General features: G+C 47.7%; 2 protein-coding genes across 11 annotated transcripts in view; one reads left to right on the top strand and one right to left on the bottom strand.

Moving 5' to 3' along the window:
- Window positions 1–13,294, top strand: part of YEATS2 (YEATS domain containing 2) — a 60,065-nt gene extending 46,771 nt beyond the window's left edge. For 8 of the 9 annotated variants that reach the window (XM_030028192.2, XM_030028194.2, XM_030028193.2 and 5 more), the window contains 2 exons: window positions 1,036–1,109; window positions 1,995–5,141. In XM_030028192.2, the coding sequence (XP_029884052.1) occupies window positions 1,036–1,109; window positions 1,995–2,103 (183 nt within the window). In that variant the 3' untranslated portion in view covers window positions 2,104–5,141. Of the gene's footprint in view, window positions 1–1,035; window positions 1,110–1,994; window positions 5,142–6,995; window positions 7,200–12,945 lie in introns of those variants that run through there. The other variant, XR_005933322.1, reaches the window with a different exon arrangement.
- Window positions 8,679–24,846, bottom strand: MAP6D1 (MAP6 domain containing 1). Of its 2 annotated transcripts, none has more exons than XM_030028206.1 (3): window positions 24,188–24,846; window positions 12,869–12,986; window positions 8,679–10,119 (listed from the first exon to the last, which is right to left on the bottom strand). In XM_030028206.1, exons 1-3 carry the CDS (start codon window positions 24,691–24,693, stop codon window positions 10,093–10,095), a joined length of 651 nt encoding a protein of 216 aa, XP_029884066.1. In that variant the 5' UTR covers window positions 24,694–24,846; the 3' UTR covers window positions 8,679–10,092. The 2 variants fall into 2 exon arrangements, with proteins under 2 accessions (XP_029884066.1, XP_029884065.1); XM_030028205.1 differs by having other exon boundaries at window positions 8,679–10,170; window positions 24,188–24,843.
- Between the last annotated feature and the right edge of the window lie 1,377 nt (window positions 24,847–26,223).

The following is a 26,223-nucleotide window of genomic DNA, read 5'->3' as shown; positions in this document are numbered from 1 at the left end:
TTTTGCGTGGGTTGTCTCTGCTGGGAGACTGCTGAATTCCTGCAGACAGTAGCAATTCTGCCTTATACGAGAAACCATTTCTCTATCATAATCACTTTTGGAAAAACAGAGACCATTTCTTACCAAAGCTTTGAAGAGCATGGAGTTGGAGTTCTTGGGTTTGGACTGAAGACTAACACAGATTATTTTTGGCAGCGCTCTGCTGTATTTCAAGCCAAAGACAATTTTGGGGGTTGTTTATACAGGCTGCTGCTTATCAGGAGATCAGTTTTACAAAAGCTAATTGATTCCAGGTTACACACGCACCCGCATGCACGCTTCTGTTGTGGTCTGTTACTTATCATAGTTGAACTCAGATACAGATACGTCCATTTGTAGACACAGATTGCAGCCATCAGATTGCTCCATTATAATTGTAGAGTTATGCCAGCTTTCCTGACTGAACGTCCCAGAAACCTCTGTTCTAGTCTTGATACAGGCACAGAAAGCCAAGAGCTTTAATTAGCTTTTGATTGAACCTTGATTAAGCCAAGTACGTAGGGCATATGGCTGCCGTCTGCTTGCTGTCCAGGCTGGGAGGTTTTTGTGAAAGTGTCTTGACATAAGCCTGGTGACCACAGGGAGTGGCTAACAAGCATATGCCAGCTCCCAGGAGAATATCTGGAACCTGCCATGTAAAAAACAAGCTCTGGTGTGTGAGAAGGGCCCTAAAATGCTCTTTGAAGCACAGGCTCTGGAACATTGGATCCACCCTGCTGTGCACATACTGCTCTACCGGACCAGAGAGAAACCAGACTGGGCAGTTGCAGTCTGAGCTCTGTGCATCTACAGGTCCCTTTCTTTCTGTTAAATATACTCAGTTCTTATTACTGTGCTAATAAAACTCACTTGGCCATCTTTAACTGCCCCCTGCTGATTGAATACAGGATTGAAGTGAGCCAGAATTTCAGCTGCTCTTATACTGATACTCAAGCAAATAGTGTGTTCCTTTCCTCTTTTCATAATGCTGTCTCCTAATGTTGTCTTTTGTCACAGGCCACTGAACAGCTTATGAGTGATATCCTACGCCAAGCGCTAGCTGTGGCATACCAGACAGCTCCTCACAACAGGTACAGCAGCTTGTTTCCTCTTGGACCACTTACACTAGCACTAAGGACTGAACTGCTTGAGGAATTTAGTCAGATTTTGTGTTACTCAGACCATGTGAGTGAGGGGATTTATGAACTATATTCTGGGAAGATTCAAGCCTTATGAGGGGGTTTGTCATCTCCTAGCTCCACAGTGGCAAAGGATGGAAACATAGACAATGTTAAAAACTGAGACAGGATTCTCTGGTGTTGCCAAGCTCAAAGGCAGATGAGCTGTTTCTGCAGGTTTTCTGTCAGAAGGACCTTCTCTCCCTTGTCCATCTCAGGTTACCATGTAGACAACTTACCCATGGCCCGCCAGAACTTAGACAACTTAAATAATCTCTTCGTTATTTTACTGATATCTCTTTTCTGGCTCAGATACTGAGTGATTTTTATGGTAATGATTAGGCCACATCTTGATTTCTGTCAGCAGCATGATTTGGGATAGCTTGTAGTGGTTTGTTGGTTTTTTTTTTTCACTTTCAAGAAAATGCTTAGTTTAAATATTTACTTGTATGCAATATATAAATATTTATATAAATATATATTAAACATATGTATATATGTTGTATATAGAAACATATACACATAGTCTGTGCTATAAACGTTCAAGAATTAATACTTCCGCACTTGATTTTCCTGTCCCAGTGCCCAAGATGTTTCCCCCAGTCATTTGAGAGTGGCTTTTTTTTGTGCTGTGACATTTTAATGCTTTTCCTGTGTTGCTCTAACACCTGCTCTTTTATCCTTTTTTGATTGATCTTTTTTCTCCCCACCCCCCTTTAGTAAACTTATTGACTTGCTACTTTATGCACACATGTCTTTTTATGTATTATAATAGCATCTCTGATGCATTCCCTGCAGGACTCCAAGAGAGATCACAGTGATGAATATTCACAAAGCCATCTGTAATATTCCCTTTCTTGACTTCCTCACAAACAAACATATGAAGATACTAAATGAGGAACAATGAAATAGAGCAGAGAAGATGCTACAGGAAAGGTGGATTTATGACTGAAGTTGGGTTGACAAATTCAGTATTTCTGTAGGACACTATTATATACATTTATAACATTGGGCTACTAGATTGTTACCTCCAATTAAAGATGCACCTTAATGCAACAAAACGATGCTCTGTTCCAAATCAAGTTGTTAAATGTCAGTGTTTACTTGGTAAGTGTACGTTCAGTGGCTGAACAAACATTGTCAGTTTGCATCGAGTTGCTAGCTGTGAGAGACTCCACAGGCCTGGTCCCTCTGAGACAGCTGTATTGATGAGATTGAACTTTTTTTTAAGAAAAGAAATTACACTTTTTGATGCAGTCTACATATGAGTTGCTTTCCCCGTGCAGTGGGCAGAACAGTTGCTTTGGCACTCTTATGAGAAAAGTCAAAGGCAGCTTTTAAGGGTGGGTCATTTGAGTAGATGGGTGCGTTGGTTGGTTAGGTTTGAGTGTGGGGGAGCAGAAGGCTGATGGCTACAACAAATTCTGCCAGTCCTGCTTGAGCATGATGTATGTGACTGAGAACACAGCTGGGTAGGCTTATCATTAGTTTATTCAGCTAAGTGTCACCTAACCAAATTCCTTGCATCTCTAGAGGAGGTGTCAGATGCCACCCTTCTTAGTCACCTCAGAAAGGGAAGACTGACACATGCTCAATCAAGATGAACAAACCATGATCAGGCTTGGTAAGATTTGACTGACTACTTGTCCTGCATGGGAAAGAAGAGGAGCATGAACAGTATTCAGTGTTTGTGGGCTTGGACTGGCTGAAACTGTTTGCTTGCCCAGCAAGTGCCTCCCCAGGCTGTCAGCAGGGTTGGAGTGTGCTGGAGGGCAGGTGACCAGCTGTGTTGTACAAGTCTTAATGTTTTGACAGCATTCACTAATGATCAGCTTGGATTGTGAAGTGCTGTGGGAGCAGCACCACTTTGGCTTAAGTTCTGCTCCACACAGAGAGGCCTGATAGGATCTAAAAATCAGAGATTTGCTGCTTGCGGGGAGCTCCTCTGATGTCTTGACTGCAGGAAGAAGTTCTGCTACTAACCCCAGCACTTACCTGTCTCAGGAACATCACTGGTGTAGGAGACATGTCTGCAGCCAGGCTATCAACACCTCGCTGAAGAAGGCTTCGCTGACAACATCCTGACCACCCCACATCCACCACCCCTTTGTCGGTCCCCATGGGTGCTTGCTAGTAGTGTGAATAAGCCATTGTAAAGTTGGTGCGACTTGTGTTGGACTGTCATGCTTTCAGGGTGCTTGTTTTGTGAGGCAGTGCTGTCATGTGGGTGGAGCATGGGTCAAACAGCCAGAACCTCCAATGCGCTGATCTCAGCTGGGTCTCCGATCTGCTGCATGGCCTTTGATTTAATCACTCTGTGCCTCAGTTTCCCCATCTCTGAGCATGGGGAGCAGGATACCTACCTCACTGGGGTGTACTGAGGCCTCACTCTTGTTGGTGCCGTGCTTTGACAATACAAAGCCTTTTTTAAACATTAATCTACAGTTATCTTTCCTGGCCTGGGGTAGGAACAGAAATCTTCAAAATGTTATCTTTTGGTGCTTTTTTTGGGCTAGAAGACAGGTGATGGTAACTCCAGTAGTGTGCAGGAACTGTGTAAGATAGTTCAGTTAGAGGGTGGTTTCAGGCTTACAAGGAGAGTAGCTTAGGTTTGATGCAGTTCTTAAACTGCAGAAGGTACTGTGTACCTCAGATGAGATGCTGCCTGTCTTCTCCACCTTAAAACAAGGATCTCCTGGAAAGCCCTTCTCTGTTCATCAGAGCTAATAGGGAGTTAGTTTGCTTGAATATAAGAGTGGCAGAACCTGACCCTTGAATCTAGGAAATGGGACCAATGGATGAAATCCAAACAGCATTCAGAGAAGGACTTAAATGCCCCCTAGAAAGGGCATTTCAGATGCTCTGGATTCAAAAGATAATCCTGGCTTGTTCGGGTGAGCTGAGTGCAGGATTGCCTGCACAAGTAAAGTGCACAGCTTAGCCCTGACATGAGTTTTTCAGCTGAGGTCAGTGTGAAGGGGTCGAGCAGCGGTGATTATGTTTCAGCTCAGTGTTGCGAGTCGGGAGGAATCCAGGTAGCTGGGGAACTGCAGGCCCCACACTTTGTAGGCTGTAGTGAACTCAAGTCCATACTGCTTTCAGGCACCCCTGTATGCAGCTTTTACAAAGAAGGGCATTTTCAAGATATCTGTCACTATTGCTATGACAGCCTGCAGGTTGTGTGGGAACAGCCTTTTGGGCAAACTCAGTCATGCTGTGATCTTCTGCAATGACACATGCATTTCCAGCCCCCGTCTCTTGTTGGCTTAGTTTCTGGGATTTTGATACGCCCAGAGCAGCTCTTGAGGATGCAGGAGCTCGTCTTCGGGCATCTGTTTGCAAATTGTGGCTTCCTTGCCTGTGTCCTGCTTTTCTGTGAGGAATGGAGTTTCAGAATGAGTCCTGAACCTGGCCCTGAAGCAGGCAGGTAAATGCCCCTTGTTCTTAATGGGGTTCTTGCAGTGGAGATCTGTTGCTACATTTCTGAGCAACCACAGGTTATTCTCCTAGGAGATGCTATATTAATAATATATAAAGTTTGCTGAAGAAAAATAAACTGTTAAAAGCAGATAGAAAATAACACATTTGTTTAGTCCTTCAGATGTAGGAAACGTTTGCAACAAGTTCTTTGAATTTTGAAAAGTGGTGGGAGAAAAAATTGTCAGTGAGAAGTTCCTGTGGGAATTGCTTGGAGATGGGTTAGAGGTTGTGGAATTTCATGCACCCATTCAGGTGTGTGTGGAACGCTACAGATGATACAGTGTGTTGAAATGTTATGGTATATTTCTCTGGCTTTCTAAAGAGTCTTGATACAAGTTAAAGATATCTTTACAAATATTGCCCCTATTTGTAAGGCTGAGTGTTTAAATCCTTCATGTTATCTGTATTATACTGTATAATTGTGTAAGATACGTATGTTTACAATAAATTCTTTTATTAGCTGTGCTAGGATTGTCTTGACTGTCACCTGTCACTCTAAGTTTCTCCAAATCCACAGATTTTTGTGTGCTCTGTATATTCAGACTGTCTTTCTTAGTTCTGGATAAAAATTGGTAGTTTGATCTGAAGGAAAAGGTAATTTTTCCCTTTTGTAGTTAAAGCTCTTGGTTTTGGAGGTTGGGGGAAGGGAAGCCAGGAGCTCAGCAAGCTTAGCTCCTCCAACTCTTCATTCTCCAGAGCTACCTGTTTAAAGAGCAAGTAATTGGTTTGTGTGGAAGATGGAAAAGTGTGGTGGGTTGACATTGGCTGGCTGCCAGACACCCACCCAGCTGCTCTCACTCCCCTCCAGGAGAACAAGGGGAGAAAATAAAATGAAAAAGCTTGTGCGTCAAGACAAAACAGGGACATCACATGCCAATTACTGTCATAGGCAAAACAAACTCAACTTGGGGAAAATTAGTTGAACTTACTGCCAATTAGAATAGAGTTGGGTGGTGAGAAACAAAGAAAAAAACCCAAACCATCTTTCCCCCCACCCCTTTTTTCCTAAGACTTGACTTCAGTCCTTCATTCGTGACTCCCACCTCCTCTCCCCCCGCAAGAGGCGCAGGGGATGGGGGGTTGCCCTTAACAGTCCCTCTTCGCCAGTCCTTCCTCCCCCCTTTTTTAAGCGTGCTCCCACAGGGGCACTGCCGGCTCCTCTGAGGGGCTCAGCTCCCCCAGCTGCCCTGGGCTGGTTGGAACCGGCCGGAACCGGCCGTGTCCGGCACGGGGCAGCCCCGGCCTCTCCTCACAGAGACCCCACAGCCCCGCTGCCAGCTCCTGGGCACGGGCACCCAATACAAATAGGAATGGAAAAAAGTAAGGAAAGCTAACTTCTCCATTTTCCCCAGGCTGTGGGGAGGCATAATCTGTGTCTGTGAGCAGACTTAATGCTCCGTTGTCTTTCAAAACACTGCAAAACTCATTCTTGTTTGTACTAAATCCCCTAAAAGTGCCTCCTAAATGAGCACACGCTGCAATTCCTTTACGCTGCCAGAGCCAAACATTGACAGTGTGGCCAAGGAAGGCTGACGGTGGCCGGTGGGCTGGGCCCTTGACGCTAACCCCCTTATGCCTGCCTTCCTGGCTGCTGCCGCCCTGCCTTTGCATTTGTGAACACATCTCTGGGACATGGTGGTCAGAAGGCACCAGACAAAGGATCCGCTTTAGAAATGAAGCTCTTTGCACACAGAGCTGGTGCAGGAGCAAGCGGTGTGTCTGTGTCCCAGGGTGCAGTCTCGGTGATGCCAAAGCCTGTGCTGCCTGGAACAAGGGATTGTCCATCCCTTCTGTGCCATCTCTGCCCTGAAAGAAAACACAGCCTCTCTGGGCTATGTGGCACCAACATCAATTTGTGGTAAACCAGGTTGGTCCTTGGGATCATACGTTACTGCAGCAGCCGGGATAAAGGAAATCGGTATGGATAAGGCAGAGGTGATAGGTTTGTATCTGTTCACCCTCTGAGAAATCAGTGCAACGCAAAGAGAAATGTGCAGTTTATGAAAGCAGGCAAATCATTAATGTGCTACTTGTGAACTTTTCAAGTTCAGGTAATGAGAACTGGCCTTGAGTAATCTAGTATTTCCTACACCAGAGCTTCACCTGAGCATGTGGAAGTGCAGGTGTTCACAGCTCCCTGGCATTGTGGATGCAGCTGGCATAAAACTCACTCTCAGCATCCCATCAGGCCAGGTGTCAGCAAGATGAAACAAAACAAGCACATTCAGTGTCACCCTATAGGTAGTAAATTTTGCTTCAGGTGTAAAACCTTCCTTTTAAAGGACATGTCTTTATGTGTCAAATAACCCTTGTTTGCAGTGTGATTCACAGTTGGAAAGCCTTGATGGATGTGAGCCCAGAGCAACTGGAAGACAAGTACTAGTGTGAGAGCAGCGTTGGAAGCAGGCCTGGAATCATGACTCCCTGGAGCCTGCAAAACCTGTGTAGATTTGCCCTCTTCAGAGAAACTTGGTGTGATACCTTTCAATTTTGCTGAGGCAGGCACTTTCCATGCAAAATCAGGTATGTTGCAGACATCAGCAGCCAGTTGCATTGCCCTGTCCCTTGCAGTGGTAAGTACCTGCTTGGTTTTCCTCCCATCTGTCCTTCCTGTAGTTGGAGCCAGGCAACTGTGGCATAGTAAGAAAAGCTGGCATCGCACTATCTAGGGAAGCTGGTTGCACCTTCAGCACCTTTACTCACTAAAATGTTCTGGGGAGCAACTGTAAAGCGATGATCTCTGTCAAAATTCAGAACTAGCACTATTTTCCTGTGATCTGTGTGAGATGGCAGAGTGAAACTGAGGTGAAAGGCAAGTTGCTTGTCCCTTTCTGTTAAGAGGGCACACTGTGGGCACTGCTGAAAGGGGGTCTTGAGAGCATGGCACCTGCATCAGAGTAGATCTAGCCTCTGTGTGTCCGATAGCGAATGTAGCAAATTGGTATCATTGGTTCATCCCCTTTCCCCCTTCATGTTGATGGACTGTTTGCTGAATCGTTTGCTTTCCCTTTGAAAATGGCTTGGAAAAATCCCGTAAGTGATTATGAATTCTGCAGAACAACAGCTTCCTTTGGAAAGCAGTTGCACTTTCAAATCAGCGGTCAGGCCACAGCTTGAAATGTGCCTTGGAAGCCATTCTTGCTGGGGGTCTGTGCCTGTAGATAAGCTTGAGGAGTAAGGAATTGACTGCTGATGGCTGTAAATGCAACCAGGCATCTCCCCGACATCTTGCCCTGCTGTCCTGCACATGTAGCTGTGCAAGGGAGAAATGCAGTGACAAATTGTCCTGCAAGGTTGAATGCCCAAGGTTTATGTTTTACAACAAAAAAGATTTGGGAAAGAACCAATAGCCAAAATACGTTTTAATTTATTAAATTAAATCCAGTCCATTTGATAAAATACAAGCTTATTATATTACCAGTTTGTTTACAACTGGGTGGTTTTTTTTAAGAAATACAGTGAATTAAGAGAGAATGAATAGACAATTTATCCTTTTTTCTTTTTTTTTTCTTGTTAATAAAGTCTAGGATTGAAATGAACTTAAATTGTTTGAACAAAACTGGTAAAAACATTATAAAGAGATTAAACAAGCAGATTGAATTCTTAGAAACATCTAACATGCAAAACCTTTACTACAGTTTGAATGTTTTAAATTAATTTCCTGAAAATTGAATCTCCTGAAAATTATTTTGGCAAGCACTGGTATTACTGTAGGTTCCTCTGGGTCCAAGGATGAGTGTGGGAAGTGCCATCCCTTGTCCCAACCAAACGCAGCTTACAGCAGATGTTACCTATTCTCGTGTTTGTGTTCAGTCCTGCTAGTATAGCAAACAGAGGTGGCACCATTAAATTCTCACATAATGCAGCGAGAAGATGCTGTCTGCATGTATTCCAAATACATCCACATGCCAACAGTTCAAAAATTGTTCATATGGGAATTATCAGCAATGCATATGTCTTTGCAGAGTCCCCAAAGTTCATCAAATTTGCCTTAGACTTCAGCTCGTAGGAAGGTTAAGAAAAAAATCCTCCTGTGTTAAAGTCTATTTCATTACAGGTGAATTAATATCTGATCCCTGTTCAAGTCTGAGGATAGTTTCCTTTTATTCTAGCCAACACATTTGTGTGTTGCAAACGCATAAAGTAAAAGTTTTTCAATTTTTTTACCCAAAATAATGAGTAAAACCATGAAATAAGCAGTAGACTAATTATATTGCAGAAGTTGTGGAGAAAGAAACTGTAAACCCACTAGAGTCTTGATGAACAAAGGCTAAAAAATGATTTCTTAAAACATGTGTACCTCAGCAAAAGTTAAATGCACACCAATCTAAAAAAATCAGCTTCAGAACAATGACACTTAAAATGGCCTATCTTAAAAATGAAGGATGTCTTACATTCTACATTACATTTTTCTTTAAGAAGAGTTTCTAAGTAACATTCGCTTCTGGTTGTTCCTAGCAATAGCATTACCAATATACAGGCAATAATTTAGGAATTTCAAGGCAATATTTTCCACCTTGCATATGCAAAGAGTTAACATTTATTAAAAGTATAAGCATGTCCTTTTCATTAAAGGATCACAAATTGCTTTAGGTAAAATCCATATACAATATTTACACTCACCCTAACAGCTATACAAATTACATAAATATCTTAGATCCTCTGGAGCCTGGTAGGTGCCTAGCTGATTCTGTCCATGCAATCCTCTCCAAACCAGGCTGGTGTGTTGCTGTCAGGGCTGTCTCCCAAAGTTCAGTCATGTCTTGCTCCTGTGTCAGCCCACCAATTTTGGAAATATCCAGCTTTCCAGCCTTAAAGCCCCAAGACACTGCATGTGCCAGATTTATTTTAGAGTTCAGTGATGCTGCCTTCCTCCAGCTGCTAAAACAACCCTGGAAGTTCAGACCAGCCCTTTTGATGCTATGATTTCTGGTGATGCCATTTGAGGTCCTATTTCCAAAACCCCTCATAAGCTCAGAAGTCAGCCAGACACTCCCTGTCTTTTACTGGCCTACTTAGAGGGTGCTGCTAAATAAAACTCTTTTTGGTTTTAATTATCTATCCTGCTTGTGATTGTTTTCCCTCCCACCCTGTGTAGTTAAGCATAGGGATGTTGCCTGCAATACTGCCTTTGCTGCCCAAAGTCAATCTCCTAATGTGACGCCAGCTGGCACAGTAATGAACCTGCTCCTGTGAAAAACTAGGTCACTCCTTGCAGCGTGTTTTGCCAGTTCTGAACCAAGCGCTTTGCGGTTTGTTGTGTTAACAGAAAGTGTGTGTGCATATCATTAATCACTGGAGCTGCTTTTGATAATACCGGTTCTTTGATCTTAACACTCCTCATGAAAATTGCATAGTGATACATCTTAACAGAAACGCTGCGTTTAAGCTGCCTGGGTGTGAGGAGGGTCCAGGTTCACACGTTGAGGATCCGTGACGGCGCCTGGAAAACAGCAGAAGGGTTGGGGGAGAACCTGGTCTTCACCTCTGGGATCTAGTGGGGCGAGGGGGGAGAGAAACGTTAGTGCGACACAGGGTGCAAATGTCTGGAGGGTTTGAGGGATCTGGAGCACTGTGACAATCTATCTGCTCTCCCCTGTAACGTGCCCCTACCTGACAAGCGTTAGCTCTTGGCTGGGCGTCGATGGGGCTGGCCTCAGCGTACAGGGTGATTCAAGGGCGGGTGTGATGCCGTGCCACCGAAGAGGGTCTTTGCTGTAACCCAGCCCTTGGACCTTGAGGTGTGTGGTGTGATGGGGCTTAACCATGGCTGGGCAGGCCTTGGCAGGACCCAGCCTCTGCAAGATAAAGAGCTGCCCTCTTCACAAAGCCCTGCTGGCACGTACTCTACAAACATCACAAATTCACTGCTGGACTGGTGCTGGGTTTAAGTGAGAGGAATTACAGTGGTGTCTGCCTGGTCCTTAACCTTCTGAAGATTGCCATCTAAGCTCTGTCAGAACGGTCCACTACAATGCTTTATGGGGCCACAAGCTGTGTGTGCTGTGAACAGAGGCACAGACCTGGAGTACCTGAAGGAGAAGAATTGGTTACTGGCCATGCCAGGCTGTGAAACTGCAAGGACTTTGATAAGGATGTAAACTCAGGCCTGGAGGAAAGGTAGAGATAACAGAGGTTGCTCTCTCTGTTGTCTGTCGCGTCAGAATTTCACACAATATGTAGCTGTTGTGGTTGTACTGAAGCATGAAGGATGCCTGGATGCTTGTGTCTTCCCTAATGGAAGGGATTTGAAACAGGACTGGCCTTAGTTGTGCATCCAGCCCAGGACTCTGGGTGAATCCAGCCATACAGCATGAAAGGGTGGAAAGCTTTGCCAGCTGCCAAGTAGTCTGATGGCACCATCCCGAGTAGAGAAAGAAGAGCAAGACCACAGGCAAAGAGAATATAGGGAAAGCTATCGATCTGTTTGCTGTTGTTGTGTTGTTCTGATTTTTCCGTTCCTCTGGGGATGAATCTGACATGCTAAGGAACAAGAGGAGCATCACAAACAGCCTGTGCATAGCTTAGTAGCTGGGGAGAACCAGCAGTCTGAGTCCTACATGCAGGCTGTCAGGACACAAAGTAAACCTGACTCTCACATGTCCAGCAAAGCCATGGGCTTCAGGCAAGAGGGAAAGTCCAAATAGCCAAGTGTAAACCGGGGAGAGTCTGACTTGTCTTTGAACTGGTGGCTCCTCAGCACCATCTTCATTCCAGACTACACCTTTCCCGTGTTGTCTGCAAGGGAGGCCGCGGTGGTACCCTAGGGCTCCAGGAAATGGGACCTTTGCTTACATGGTCCAGAGTGCGGTGTCCTTGGCGGCATGTGTTTGTGTCTGTGATTACAGTCTTCTCTTTCTCTTCCTCGAGAACTGGGATAGGGACTCTGAGGGGTTCATCTACGACCCTCTGTTTTGCATCCTGTCTGCCAAATAGGAAGGCACTGTATTTTGCGCCTCCAGGGTCAAAATACAAGATTAAATACGAGGGTCAAAATACAAGAGTTAAGGGTTAAATACCTCTACCCTCATTGCTGCACCTCAGTAAGCAGCCCAGACTATTCAAAGGAAGGAGGAAGTTTTGGTGAGTTTTGCAAATTCTGTTTTGCCTGAGGTCACTGTCCCACTTTCAGTGGAGCTGGATATACCCATTGTGTGCCCTGTTGCAGCAGTGTGCAAGCAATTCTCTGTGGAGGAGGCACTTGACTGTCTGCTGATTAAACACTTCTTCCTCCTCTCCTCCAAGGCAAAGATTTACTTTTTATATGTGGCCCTGGAGTAGCTGCTATTACCCAGCCCCGTCTGCTTTCAAGTCACTCGGTGCAGCCTGTGAATGGCTTTTGCAGTTGGTTGTGAAATGCCATTCTCTTTGGTGGTCTAATGCAAAAAGCAGCTAAACCAGAGCCTCATCGGTGTATGCTTTCTTTCCATGCGGGGACGGGGAGTATGTAGGGCCCTGCTAGGGAAAATGCTGAGTACAGAGAGAACATTTCCTTGTGGGATTTTCAGTAACGCTTAGATGTATTTCACCAATAAGAAAATGATCTTATGCTGGTATAGAGAGTTGTAGAAACTCGCAGGAAAATCCCAAGGAAGTCTCAGAGGCCCAAGAGCTGTGTGGCTCAGCTGCTTGCCACAGCTATGTCCTCCTTGGTGTTGGTAGCAGGGGCAGCTTCTGCCCTTATCAGCACAGGGGAGTTTTGTCCTGTGTGGGTGGGTGCTGTTCCTTAGGCAGTGATCTGCAAATGCTCCCATGCCAAACACCTGTGTCCATGGTTGATGTTAGCACCAGAGGTTGAATCTTGTGCTACAGCCCTAACGGTAGTGCACGCTGACAGCTCTGAGTATGTGCAGAGGGTGTTAAATGCACCTTACACAGAGAGAGAGAATGACACACACCTTGTACATAAGGTATCCAAATGAGGGAATTGCAAATCTTGAACTTCCTGACTGTCATGCTATTTAAAATTTCAGTCTCGGGTTGAATTATGGTAAGTTATGGTATGGCATTCTCTAGCATGTCTCTCTGAAAGCAAGGGGTGGGCACATTACCTAATGGGCAGTGATGAACGAGTGGTCAGTGAGGACACGGCTTTATTCTACACGCACCACACTGATACAAAATGAAGAGTTCCTGACGCATACTTTGGGCTTTACTCACGTTGGCTTTGGGATTTAAAAAATGTTAATTACCTTAAAATCTGCCTTGTAGCTTGTCTCTTGAACAAAATGGTCTTCTGGAATAATGAAGCCTTGCTTTGTCTTTATAGGCTTGGATGGTTTTGCTCCAGTCCATGGGCGATACTCTTGCCTGAAATGAGATTGTCAAGACAGAAGAACCCATAAAACACAACATACTCACATGGTACTTGTGCTCAGAGTGGCTGCAAAGCCAGAAGGCAAGGCTGGTTACAGTCAGCTCATAGGATTGAACTTGTCTAAGACATACCAAGAATAAAAGAACTGAGCCTAGAGGCCTGCCTTTCTCAGAAAGCCCAGGCTGAAAGATGCAACAGGGCATAGACTGAGCTAACTGGACGCCCTGACTTAACTAAGAGTTTGTTTCCTGTCAAAACATGCTCTCTCCTGGAGGTGCTTGGTGCTTTCCTCCTGGATAAGAAAGAGTCATCCTGAAAAGTCAGGGTGACTTTTTCTTGTTAGCTCATTGACCATTTACAGTGTAAAACATCTTGGTCTGGGGCTGCGAGTGCTTAGCCTTCACGCGGGTGGATGCAGGCTGCTGATGTTCCCTTATTTGGCTTTAGCTCTCTCGACAGCAGGCACGTTTGCCAATGTGTGCTGTTGCTGCGCCTCTGTGGCAACTCAGTCTGAAATGCATCCGAAGGGAGATGCCATCTCAGCTGGCAGATGCTTCCGCTGATGATTTTCCTTGAGATGGGGGCAAGTGCTGTGACTTTGCATGACGATGTCTGAGAAGGCACTTGGCTGACTTACTCTTGGAGCAGTGACATCTGAGAAATGGGTGCAGAGGCTGCACTGAGAAAGGGGCAGCACGTGTTTTGAGAGCACTGAAGAACAGCACGGCAGGGTCTAGCTTAGCTCAGCTGCCAACTCCCTTCTGCAGCCTTCCCTCTGCTTCTCTGTACCTCTTGTCACAAACAGGCTTCACTAATGCCCTCTCCATTAGGACTTTCTGGATGCTGCAGTAACAGCCAGCTGAGCTGGCTTGTTTGCTCTCAGGAGAAGACGGAAGTCTGCTCTGTTTGTGTATGTATCTCTGGCAACCAACTCAGGCAGTTTCTGTAGAAAAAGGGGAGGCGACTAACAAAGATGTGACAATTTTATGTTCATACCCGGCATACTTAAATAATAACTGCATCTTACTAGCTGCTTATACACAGGACCAAGGGGTAAGACTAAGTCCTGAGCCATGGCCAGGCTAGGGAAATAGGCTGTGTTTTAATGTGCTGAGCTTAGCTTTGATCACAGCCTTTCTGATCTTCATTTTTCCCCAAGCATCCTATTTGCTATTTTGATAGTAGCTGCAAATTCCTCTTTTAAAAATCTTATTTAAAGTGTGTAAGTGTGGAATATTATTTTAGAATGTGTAGTTTGGTCTTGATCCTTTTAGTATATTACCAAAATATCCACTGCCTGGTTTATGCTTGATTTCTAAACAGACTCAGCCTTAAAATGCTGCCTCTTTTCTTGGTTGATTTGTAGATACAGGGTACAGCTCTGGACTGTATCTAAGCCAGTGAGAAACCAGCATGCTACCAAAATTAATTCCAAAAAATTAAGTAACTGTTTCTTGACTGAGTTAGCTGCCGGCACTAGCATCCTGTCAGGACAGATGAGTATGGGTGCAGGCACAAGGAAATGGACAGGAGCCCACAGCCAGGGCTGACAGCAGTTTGTCAGCTTGAGTGTGGAGTGAGTTCTTAAATCCACTCATTTAGTAATGGATATTGCTCTATGGAAGAGCTTCCCGCTGTTGGAAAGCAAAACCGGGCCCCTGTCAGGGCTGTCTATGTGGACTGCAAATCTTGTCTATAATCGGTTTGCTTTCACTGTTCTGAACAGCCACCTTCTGCCTTCTCTGCGTCTTGCTGTTCAAGCTTGCTCAGGCAGCAGTTAGGTGCCTGCGCAGCTCTCCCGGTGCTGGTGGTGTGGATCCTGCTGCTTTAGCACCTCAGGATTAGGAAGCACCTTTGCAGAAAGGTGATTTTGGCCAAGCAATGCCCCAAGAAGGCAACCTTTCAGCATGGAATCGCAGATGCGTGCGAATGCTGAGTTAAGTCTGAGGTCTGTTCTGCTGCGCAGCCAGAGGACACAGAGCTACTGGGCAAAATATCAGCAAAGTGGTACAAAGGCATCAATTACGTCCCAGCGGTTTCCAAGAACTGGAACCTGCCGCCCCACATAAAGCTGGATTGCCTCAAGGATGCTGGTGGCATTGATTCCGAACCATTCATCCTCGTGCCGGCTGGTCTCCGCACTGCAATGGAGTGTGTCCCCAGCTTTCAATGAATGACTGTGCTGCCTGTCTCTGCAGCCAGCTCTGTCTCGCTGCTTTGTAGCAGATCATTTGCTGATTTGGCAGGCCCCCAAACACAGCCCTTTTGGATCACAGGACCCTCATTTTGGCTGGAAGCCAAACCATTCTCCTCTCAGCCTGGATAGTCAAAACTATTTTTGAGGCACCTACATGCAATGAGGAAATGCTCTGCCTTCACCCACGGAAACAGAAATGTGAGAGCAGGTCCTGTCATGGCTCAGAACCACAGCACCTTTTCTTACTTGGAATCGGGCTTTCCCCCTGGGGGAATCCAGGACTCTGAGCCACAGGGAAGGGCTGGGCCAAACGTGAGATGACTTATCTCTGCTGGGAGCTGGGGTACTTGAAAAAAATCAAGGAACCAGAATTATTACCTTTGGTCCAGAAAGTACAGCTAACTAAATTTGCTCTGCCTTTCAGCTTGCAGGATGCATGCACCCATCTCTAGCTGTATAGCCAAGAGTTAGAAGGAACATGGGCCCAAATACCAATTTGGTGACTTGACTAGAAATCGGTCTTGGAGTCATGAGTGGAGGCAAAATGCACGAGCTACTCAGAGCCTGGGGAAGAGGAACAACCTGTTTTTAATGTCACATAGTTTAAGATACCAAGGGTCAAGATTAAGTGACTGTCTTCCTCCTGCTTGTACTCCCTGATGCAAATTTGCTCCCTATGCTTGACGAAGCCAATGTGTCAGGTCCAGCTCAGCCAGTGCATTGTCTCTCTCTCCCTTCCCCATGTCCGTCACTGTAGGTAGTATCTTGTCAAAGATCACACAAGTAGCAGTTATTAGCAAGAGAACAGCACGGTGGGAGAGGAATTACAGAAATGGTATGGAGAAGGGGAGAGCATTGTGTGGTGCAACATCCATCCCCAGCTGCTGCTGGGCATGAACATGAGAGACATGGACTGTTGCTGCTGGAGGCGGTCATCTTCGTCCCTCCTGCTGTACCCTCCCTCCCCTTGTCCCTAGACAGCAGCAGTTGTCAGGTTACTTTGGGTCTGCAAGGACCTGCAGTGGAGGGGAAATAGCCTCCAGGCCCATAAGGCAGTATCCAGGGTCTCTTTAGGTTCTGTTTTGTTCTCCATTGTTACAACCTAGAGGTGAGATTTTTGATCTCCGTGAATAGGAATGACCCAGTGGTACTTGTAAGTACTAAAGCACTGTGGTTGTGAAAGAAAAAGGCCTCCTGAGTTGTACGCAGGCTTTAAAATAGTAGAGATCAGAAGGGAAAGGCTGCTTTTTGTGTACTGTTTTTTCTTTACCTCCAACTTGCTCTAGCAAGGAATAAGCAGCAGCTTTTTGCAGGTGGTTGCCCCGTTACTCTGTGGAACTGCTTTGATCACATAAATCACTGCTTCGTCGATTGTTTCTTTGCTCTTTCTCATAATTGTTTAATAGAGCCTGGGGAAAGGCATTTCTTTTGTAATGTGTTGGGGTGTGTCTTGAGGGGAAGGTTTGGATCAATGCAATGGGGAGAGTGGGAGGCTAGTGGCCTGCTGGGACAGTTTAACCCCCCAGTGGTGATGGCAAATGGAGCAAGTGGGAGTATAGCTAATGTACATGCTAGAAACAAAAAAAAGTATTGGACTACTAATTACCAGGGCGTTACTATGAAGCCCACCTTTGAAGACAGCTGCTTCAGTGAGCTGGTGGTTGTGTGCCATGTCCCTCCCCAGGTGAGCAGGACTGCCTGTACGAGGGCTGTCAAAGAGCCTAGACAGGGGACCAGGAAGGTGGATGCTCCCACCGGCTCTCACCATGATTTACCGTGTGGCCTTACAGACTTCAGGGCACGACTTGGGAATGATGGATTCAGGGCTGGTCCTTCTGTTCCTTCCAAACACAGTATGCTGCTGCTGCAGCTCAAGATGCTGGGTGCTGCGAGCCATGCGGCTGCCAGCCCATGTGCTGCCTCCAGCTCTTCCCCTGTTTTGTGTGCTCCACAAATGTTTTCTGGCCTTGCAGAGAAAGCTGCCTGTGAAATCTTTTTTATTTCACTGACCTAGTGAAAATCTAACCTAGAAAGCTTTTTAATTTCACTGAGATGGAGGGCATTTCTGTTTGGCGTGGGGAGGTGGAGAGTGGAAACACCGACTGTGTTGTTTGCAATGCTGGAGCTGCTGTCTCCAGACAGATTTACGTTCAGCATTTATACTATTCCTTTGCCTCCTAGTACACCACCAATGCCATCACAGCTGTCATTTTAGTACCTCATCTTTATGTCATGGTTTGCTTCACATGATTAATTATTAGTGGCATTCTGAGTATCTGCATTACAATCCCATTTCTCATTTAAGAAATGGAGAAAAAGGCTCATTAGCTGAATGTAACTCTGAGCTACACTGCCTAAGCTAGTCTGCATTTATTCTTCCACTGCCCTCTTCCTTATCATACTCAGTGCACCAGTGAGAATTAAACAGCATAATGAACATTCGTCCCATTTTCCCTTCAGAAGGAAAGTTGCGTGCACAGCTTGGGGGTCTGTGTTATTTTCTTTTCAAGGTACACACTACTCTAGATGTCTGTTGGGGAAGCCAGACTGGTGTGCAAGGGGTTTGGGCAGAAGTTGTGGGGTGTGAAATTCTTCCTTTTTTGCGACACAGCTCCTTGCAGGCTCCTGGCACAGTCATGCAGCCACCCCTTCAGGTGGGACAGTTTTGTTTTGCCCAGGTAGAGTTGGGCAGCCAGCAGTGCTCTCCCAGAGGATAGGCTGAGTCTGCCTATGGCAAAGACCGGCACAGATCAGGGTGCTGTGACATCTCCTGGTCAATGGAGAATTGCAAGTGTAAAGAGTCATGGATGCAGTGGTGAGCTCTGCATGATGGACAAAGCCAGGAGCCTTCCTGGATAATGGAGCCATTAAACTGCTTTTCCTCTGAGCTATGTCAGACACCAGTGGGGTGCAGGAGGCCCTTCCAAGCCTTGGACGCAGGAGCAGATTGTGCCCATTCTCCTACCCAGCCAAAGAGCACAGCACAAGGACAGAAATGGGGGAAAGGCTGATGGAGGGAAAAACTAGAGGGGTGGAGAGACCAGCACACAGGAATTACAGAGGAGGAAAGCAGAAGACACTTGGCTGCTTCCTGTCTTGGGTCTCACTTATAGTAAGGTCAGGCAGTACTTGGAGCTGCTCATAACTCACAGGAAAGAAGCAACAGCAAAAGACTGGACTGAAAGGCCAGGAAAAAACCCACAAGCCTCAAACTGTTGTCTTAGGGTGGGTTTTGGGGGCTTGCTCTGCTCACAGACAGATCCCCAAGGAAGGAGCACTTAGAGTGGTGTGGTAGGACAGGCAGCTGCTTCCCTCTTATCGGAGCTGTGTGAATAGGGGGTTGTGGGTAATCTTCGGGTCTTGACTTCTGTCATTATCCCACTTCCCATTCTTTCCCCTTTTCCTTTAATGTAAGTTTGGGTGTACTTTGAGTGGAGGAAATTCCTCCTACCTTTATGGAACAGCTTTGAATCTTCCCCATTTCAGTTCTGCAGCGTGCTTTGCAGAAGAGACATCCTCTCTTGAGCCACTATTTCCAGCTGCCCTTGCTCTCTCCTCACACAGCTCTGTCCCCCTCCAAGCCCTCCCTCCCCCGAGCCAGGCTATGCAGTGCATAGTGAGTCTCTCTGGAGCCATCCCAATGCCTGCACCAAGCAAGCTTGCTTCTTAAATAGCGTAAAAATCAGGGGCTTCAGTATTAATTTCCCCAAGCAGCAAGATACTTAAGAATGTAAAGATAACTGTAAGCCTTGATTATAAAAGCTTTACTCCTATTATTAAGGATAAGCATGCATTTAAATATCTTACTGGATCAAGGATGGAGCTCCTCATACACAGTACTATTAACCCTGCCAGCTCAGGTGTGTGCCATGATCCCACACATCGCTGAACATGAGTGCAGGTATTTTCTGTTTTCTGCTGCACAGCTGAAATAAGATGCTTTTTAATGTGAAGCTGTCACCACAGTTCACCTTGCCTTTCTGCACAAGCACTATTTGAAGGTGGGGGAATAGTATAGACAGCCAAGTAACACGCTCTGTGACTGCATCCATAGTTATGGGGAAAAGTGTGATTCCCCTTCATTCTGCAGTATCTTCCCTGGTGGGGAGGATGTCTGCTCCATGGTCACGGTGCAACGAATGGCACATGCTGAATACTCATGCAAGGAGGTGGGAGTTCAGTTTGCTGAGGCATCTTCCACCCTGCTACTCCCAAAATCATTAGCAATGGCACATCAGGCCCTTTCCCCTTAATGACCCCAGCTCTTTATGCGTTTTCATCAAAACAAAATTGCTTGCTCTGGGTGAGCAGCAAACCCTGCTGATCTCAAGACCCCCGGTTTGGTCTGCTTTACTGCTGTGCCTCCCACCTGCGAACAAGTCAAGTGCTCTTGATGTTCATACCTGCTTAAAACATCTATAGTGCAGAAACACCAACTGCGGAGATTAGGCTTTGCTCGGGGCTGGCGTGTGTGTATGCAGAAATTTGCAGTCATCCTCCACCTTCCCTGAGTGCTAATACAAGCAAAGCCAATAGGTGGGGGAAGAAAAGGCAAAACAATCCCTCACAGCTCTGATGCAACGTTTTCACTTACACATTTGAAGTGCTTTCCAAAAGCTGGCATGTTACCGAAGGGGAAACTGAGGTCTGAAGCGACTTAAAGGAGTACAGCTGAGCCTTGAACAGGGTTCCCCTCCCAGCAATACCAGCCCCACCAGAGAGGTTGTGCCTTCATCCCTATTGCCTTCTCACAAGGTAAGAAGATGACATCCGGAGAACAGAGCCAGCTGGAGATACCTGCTGACACCACCAGCTTCTCTCATCCACAGTAGAAGGGGGCAAAGTAAAGCACTTACCTACTTCTAAAATGTCTGCTAAATGCAATCAAGACCTAGTACTACAACTAACTGTGTGCAAAGCCAAAAGCACACAGCACCTGAAACTTACTGCTGAAAGGAGAAGTCACTTCCATAACTCCAACGGACAAACCCTTGGGAAGGTGCAAAGTGGGCTGCTCAGCGCTTCCTTCCGCCTCCTCCAGCATCAGTAAGGTGTAAGCTACTGCAACCCTCTGCAGCAGTCCCTGGGATCTTTTCACAGTTGGAGTATATCCCATTTTAGCCTTTCAAGTGCAGCTTTTATTGATCTGCCTCAGCCTGTGTGCCTGAGCTCCCCCCATGTAGCCCAGCTGGGGTTTGACTTCATTCAGACCCTGCAGAACTCCAGCCAAAATCTCAGGGACTGGAGACAGGAGCTGCCCCAAAGACCTGGGGACATGGGACAATAGTTCGGAGGGCAGGCAGCTGTGCTGTCCTTCCACCCTTTATACAGAGCTAATTCTTTCAAAATTAAAGATATCTTTGCTTCTTCAGAGGCACAGGTGTTCTTCCAACACCCTCCACATTTATCTTTGGCCGTAGAAAGGTTCCCCCAGAAGTCACTAGGAATGGGACTGGTCTTTTTGTCTTGGTCACTGATCCTAGGGGTGGGTTTATTTTGTTCTCGTAAATGCCAGGTCAGGCTGACTGGCTGCATTATGTACAACCAGTTTTGTATGCAGCTGAATTTTCTTCTGTGCTTAAAAATGAGTGCAGAGAGAAAGATGTAGCAGGAACTTGCAGAATGAAGCCTCATGGGAGCAGTGTACTGATGCACGAAAGCATAAAAAACAGTGCTGAACTTTACAGGGGACTCACTGCTACACTTGGGTGTTCCACAGGAATAAACGTTCAACAGGCTGTTGTAGAACCACGCAGCCAGAATCCCTGAATTAAAAAGAAAGAAACAAACCACAAAACCTAAAAAAAACCCCAATGCCTTACAGAATTAAGCAAGAAAACCACCACGGCCATTAAAAGCTTGGAGTGGACCACGTGTCAATGCCACCTTTTCTGCAGTGTCTTGTTCAAGCCGGTCTTTTCTTCCCTTCAGATCTTTTCTCTGTAACATCAAGCAAGCCCAGCCAGCTGCTGAGACCTGACAAAGTCACAAAATGCAGCTGGAGGCTGCTGACTGGCAGCGTCCACACTGTAGGAGCCGATCGTACCTGCCAGAGCCTTGTCACGCATGCCTGACCTGGCTAGGTGCAGAGCCTGCCCAAGCACCTGTAGTACATAGGACTCAAATGACACATTTCTTCTCAGAACAGATGCAGCTCCCCACACATAGAGCCCGGTTCTCAGGGCCATTCAACCTCCTCACAGGGCTGAGCCATAGGGAAGGGTTGATACTCCTGCAACACCAGAAAAGAGGGAATGTCCCCAAGGTTAAATGAGAGGGTCTGACCAAAAATGCGTGTCTTCCGTGCCTTTGCTCCTCTCTAACCTACCTGCAGTAGTCCTTGCTTGCATGTCTCTGTACGGGACACCCTCTCCCTTTTCCCAAGCCCCCTAAAGGCTTTATGTAGTTCACGCCCAACCTCCTCCTCAGGGCCCAGCACCCTCCAGCTGCCTCCAGTAACAGAAATCCCCCTTGCTCTGCCTCCACCGCAGCTGATCTGCCTTTCCTGCTTCCCCAGTGCTGCCTCCTCACCTGTGGGTGGGTGCAGCCTACAAGAAGCGGGGCAGATCCCTGCTGCCAGAGCATAGTGGAGCTGTGCGTGGCCACCAAGGGATAGTTTAATGCACGAGTAGGGTTGCTCTGTCCTTTGTTAGGAAGGTGATGAACATCAACCCTTAATGGTGCTGCTTGGCTACTGCCTGAAGATGAGATAAATATGTGCAGACTGCAATGCTGCCTTTGGAAAATAATAAGGTAAGAGGAAAGGAGGACTGAACTGCAGCGGGGCTAGTGGAAATCTCCTCGTGGTTGTGGGTGCTCAGCTCGCAAAGGGTGGGCGTGCTGTGGATTGCCCCTTCTCTGCCTCAGACCAGTGGAGCACTCCTGGGGCTTCAGCATGACTGAAGCTACCAAATGCAAGCCCAGTTCCCCACATGTAACTGAAAATGAGTGTAACTCTGCCAAGTACCAACTGCTCTGTTCCTGTTTAGTCTTCCTTTAAAAAAAAAAAAAAAAAAAGGCAACAAATCCAAATAGACTTTTGCAGCCTGCAAAGCTATTGTGGACTTTCCTCCTGCTGCTTTTTGTGACTCCTCTGACTTTTCTAGGGTGCATTCAGTGGTACGGGGATTTCTTAAGTTTGCAATATTGTACTGGGCAATAATTCAAAGAAACTGTGGGAACTACTGGAGTAAGATAAAGGTGATTTGACTTGTATAGCCCTGCCTGCATTAGTTGTACTGTATAGCCTTCAAACAGCTTAAAGGCACTACATGAGAACTTTGTCCTGTTGCGCCTGCCCCGGCTTGTGCCTCTGTCCTTGTCCTGCACTGCTCCTCCTGTCAGCCCTGAGGAGTTCCCTGACTACCTTGAAGTCTTACTTTTTCTAAAACTTGTTTTGATTTGCATGATTGGTATCTCACCACTACCAGTGCTTTGTCCTGTGATCTGCAAATTTTTTGCTCTTTCATGACAATAGTTGAGAACCGTGTGTAAGAACAGACAAGTCGGCGGGAAGAAAGGTGTGGGAAATGACTCTTTGCTGAGAGTTGGAACAGCTGTAAGGAAGCTGCAGCTCTAATGCAGGCTAATGCGCCCTTCCTCTGGGATCAGGCTGAAGAAGAGGGGGAGGCTTCAACAACAATGCAGAGATGGATGCATTTCTGAAAGATGAACCTTGCTAGTCTTGTTCTAGGCAGGTTTCTCTGTTGAAGTAATTCCTGTGCTCCTTGGAAATTTAAAAGTGCTTTTCTTTCACTCTGTGATTGTCCTGTGAGATGTGGCAAAGGATAAAATGACACATAAATTCAAATACTGCAGTTATCCCTTCTGGAGTCCATATGTTAACTGCCCTAGTACCAGGGCAGCTGCCTGTGTGGGGAAGAGCGGGATAAGCAATACGCTTTCTCACGCAGGACTGTAATCCTTCCCAGGGCCCCCACTGTGATAAATAATCTAATAAACTGCAATTATGAAGAGAAATGTCTCCTAGGTATATAATAAGTGTCTAAATACTTGGAATTCTATTGGAATAAAAAGAATTACTCTATTAACATACCTCATAGGTGTATTAAAACCTGCCAAACATCATTATTGGGGAACACGTGGTAACAATGCGAAACTGGTACAATATTCAACAGCAGCCTTGTCGGAGCTGAAATCCCCTCTCCTCCCATGGTGGATGTCAATGAGAAGAGGGGCCGAATTTAGGTGCGTCCCTGCACCTGATTGCTCGTTCCAGAAAATAAGTGTCTGTGATCAGTCATACTGATCACAGGGTGAGGAAGGCATCAGTAACGTAAGAGTCACTTAATCGTTTTTATAAGCTCTTTGGGAAAGGTGGTTTGTGACAATTCTTCCCGTTGCCCATATGGGCATATTTTTGAGGGTATATCCCCTATGTGTTTGCGTCTGACTAATCTTTGAGGCGGTAATTCGGCTCAACTTGAACGTGGCGTTCCAGGAGCCTTAAAGGGAAAAAGATGACGGCACCGACCGATTTGGGGAGCGCAGCTCAGTGCGACGGTTGACTAAGGACAGGTCCTGGGCAGCTCCAGCGGTCCCAAGTCCCGTGTCTCCCTGCCGCGGGTCAGCTAAAGCGCTGCTGCGCTGGGGATGGCACCGTGGATCCCACCCGGCTTACTCCCTTCGCTCCCTCTTAACCACGGCAGGAGCTGGGAGAGGCAGGGCGGCTCAGCCGGCGGCCGCGGTGCGTGCCCCGCAGGCTCTGCTGCAAAGGCGCGCAGCTGGGGCTCGCCGGGCCAGCGCAGCCGGGGTCGGGCACCCGCCCGGGGAGCAAGCGACGCGTTTGGGGGCCGCGCTTCCGAAAGCGAACGCGGCTTCGGCCGCAGGCTGAGCGCCCCGTCCCCCTCCTCCTCCTCCCCTTGGTTGCAGCCCCCCGCCGCCGTCGTTCGCCGGCATCCCCGCCCCGCGCTGCGGAGGCGCATCCCTCGGCCGCGGCAGGGAGCTCCCCCGCGCCGGTCGCCCGGGCCCGGTTACCTGTAGGAGGTGGTGTGGCCGCCGTCCGCCTGCGAGCGCGGCCGGAGCTGCTCGGGGCCGCCGCAGCCGTCCACCGCCGGCCTCCCGCCGCTGCCGGGCAGGGCGCAGGCGGCGCGGCCCGGGGCGGGCTGGGGGGCGGCCCCGTCCCTCCCGCCGCCGCCGCTGCTGGCGCTGACCCAGGGGAAGGCGTCCCTCCTCGGGAGGGGCCACGCTCTGAAGTCCCGCCGGTACTGGGTCTCCGCCGCGAAGGGCTCTCCGGCGGCGGCCGCCCGGCCCTTCCTGCGGCCGCCCGGCTTCCCGGCGGCGGGGTCCCGCGGGCGGGGGGCCGGGGCGGGCGGGCGGGCGCTGCCCCGCGGGGGGGGCCCGCCGCGCTGGGGCGCACCGTCCTCCTGCTCCTCGATGTCCGAGTAGTTGTGGATGGTGAGCGGCACGGAGAGGTCGGACTTGTCCAGCTGGCTCCAGAAGCGGGCCAGGCAGCACACCCGGCTGATGCAGGGCCAAGCCATGGCCGCGGCCGCAGCCCCCGCCTCGCCCGCAGCGGCGCCCGCGGCTCCGGCGCCCGCAGCCGGCCGCGCACCCGGCTTCAGCCCTCATCGGCGGCAGCCCCTCCTCCCGCCGCCCCCTTCCCCCGGTAATGACACCCCCTCTCCGGGATTACGGCCCTCACACGTGACCCGGGCTGCCGGCCGGAGCTCCGTGCAGCTGCCGGTGCCTGCGGGGGCTGGCGGCGACGCGGGGAAAAGCCCGGACCCTGCGCCGAGCTGCGCCTCCCCCGGCCCCCGCCTGGGCTGCTCCCGAGCGATGCTGCGATGCGGCGGCAGCCGGGCCGGGCCGTGGCGGGGCCGGGGTGCCCTCTGAGAGGTACCGGCTCTCCCCCTCTCCGTGCGCCTGCGAGGCGGGATGTCTATTTTCGTGCGTTAGGATCCTCGCTCTGCTCCCGGGAAGCGCCACAGCATGTCCGGTCACGGGCATCGGCCGAGCAAGGAATACGGCTCTGCTCTAGCTGGGTAGTATCGCTTAATTATAATTTCAAGTTAGCCGTCACCATTTATGATCAGAGAAAGCATCTGTATGCGGAACCTGAGGTTTACAGAAGAAGTGATCTGGATGACAAATAGCAGCTTTGCAACGTTAGTTTCCAATAGCTGTGTACAAAACCCCCACCTCTCTTATCCCCCCCCCCCCCCCTTCATTTACATTAAGAGTTTAACCACTTCACTTTTAAAATACTACCTATTGACAAAATCCAAGCGTCTATAACATATCTTAGTATGTGGTCCACATCGTTTACTGTTTGCCAAAGACTGGAAGTTACGGCTTTTCTTTTGTACATTCGGCTTCAAAACCAAACAGTCCTGGCACAAACCACTGAAGCTGACAGAATTACGTCGGGGCTAAGTCTGGCTTCTGAAATTTGACATCTTATGTAATAAGTGGCTACAAGCCATAATGCTCCTCCACAATTCCCCTTTCAGTGTGTTATTACAGAATAAGCTGAATCTCCCAATGGGTCACCAAATTATGAAATATAAGGCTGTAAAAGTGAAGAATGCAGATAAACTGAGACGCCACCTATTAGAAAATCATCTATTTAAAGGCTGACTAGACGGGTACCTCATTTTAGAATGTAATAACCTAGTTACAGGTAGTTATCTGATAAGATCTAATAAGAAATCAATTATGCAGTGGAGCTCCAAAAAGCTGAGATTTACTGCTTTATTTCAGCTGAGCAGTTTCTATCTGTAGCGTATTAGCACCTCAGACCTCAGTCCAGATTTGCACCTGCTTCTGGTGGGGAGAAGGGCTAGAAAAGTGGGTATGGACGGAGGCAGAACCTCTCCTTGAGTGTTTGGCCTCTCTTTGAAACACAGTTATCAAGGGGTAGCAAGAAATCCCTTTGCAGATGATCCTGTTGTCCTAGCAGTTTTGATTTTTCGCATGCACACCCACCCACCCAGTGGGGCAGTCAGGGCAAGGAGACTCAGAAATTTCAGGTAACAATGGTTTGGTCTTGCACAGAAGTCTTGAGTCAATAA

Source organism: Aquila chrysaetos, chromosome 10 (genome assembly GCF_900496995.4).
Source record: "Aquila chrysaetos chrysaetos chromosome 10, bAquChr1.4, whole genome shotgun sequence".
Classification (NCBI taxonomy): domain Eukaryota; kingdom Metazoa; phylum Chordata; class Aves; order Accipitriformes; family Accipitridae; genus Aquila; species Aquila chrysaetos.
This window is presented reverse-complemented; position numbering and strand designations above follow the sequence as displayed.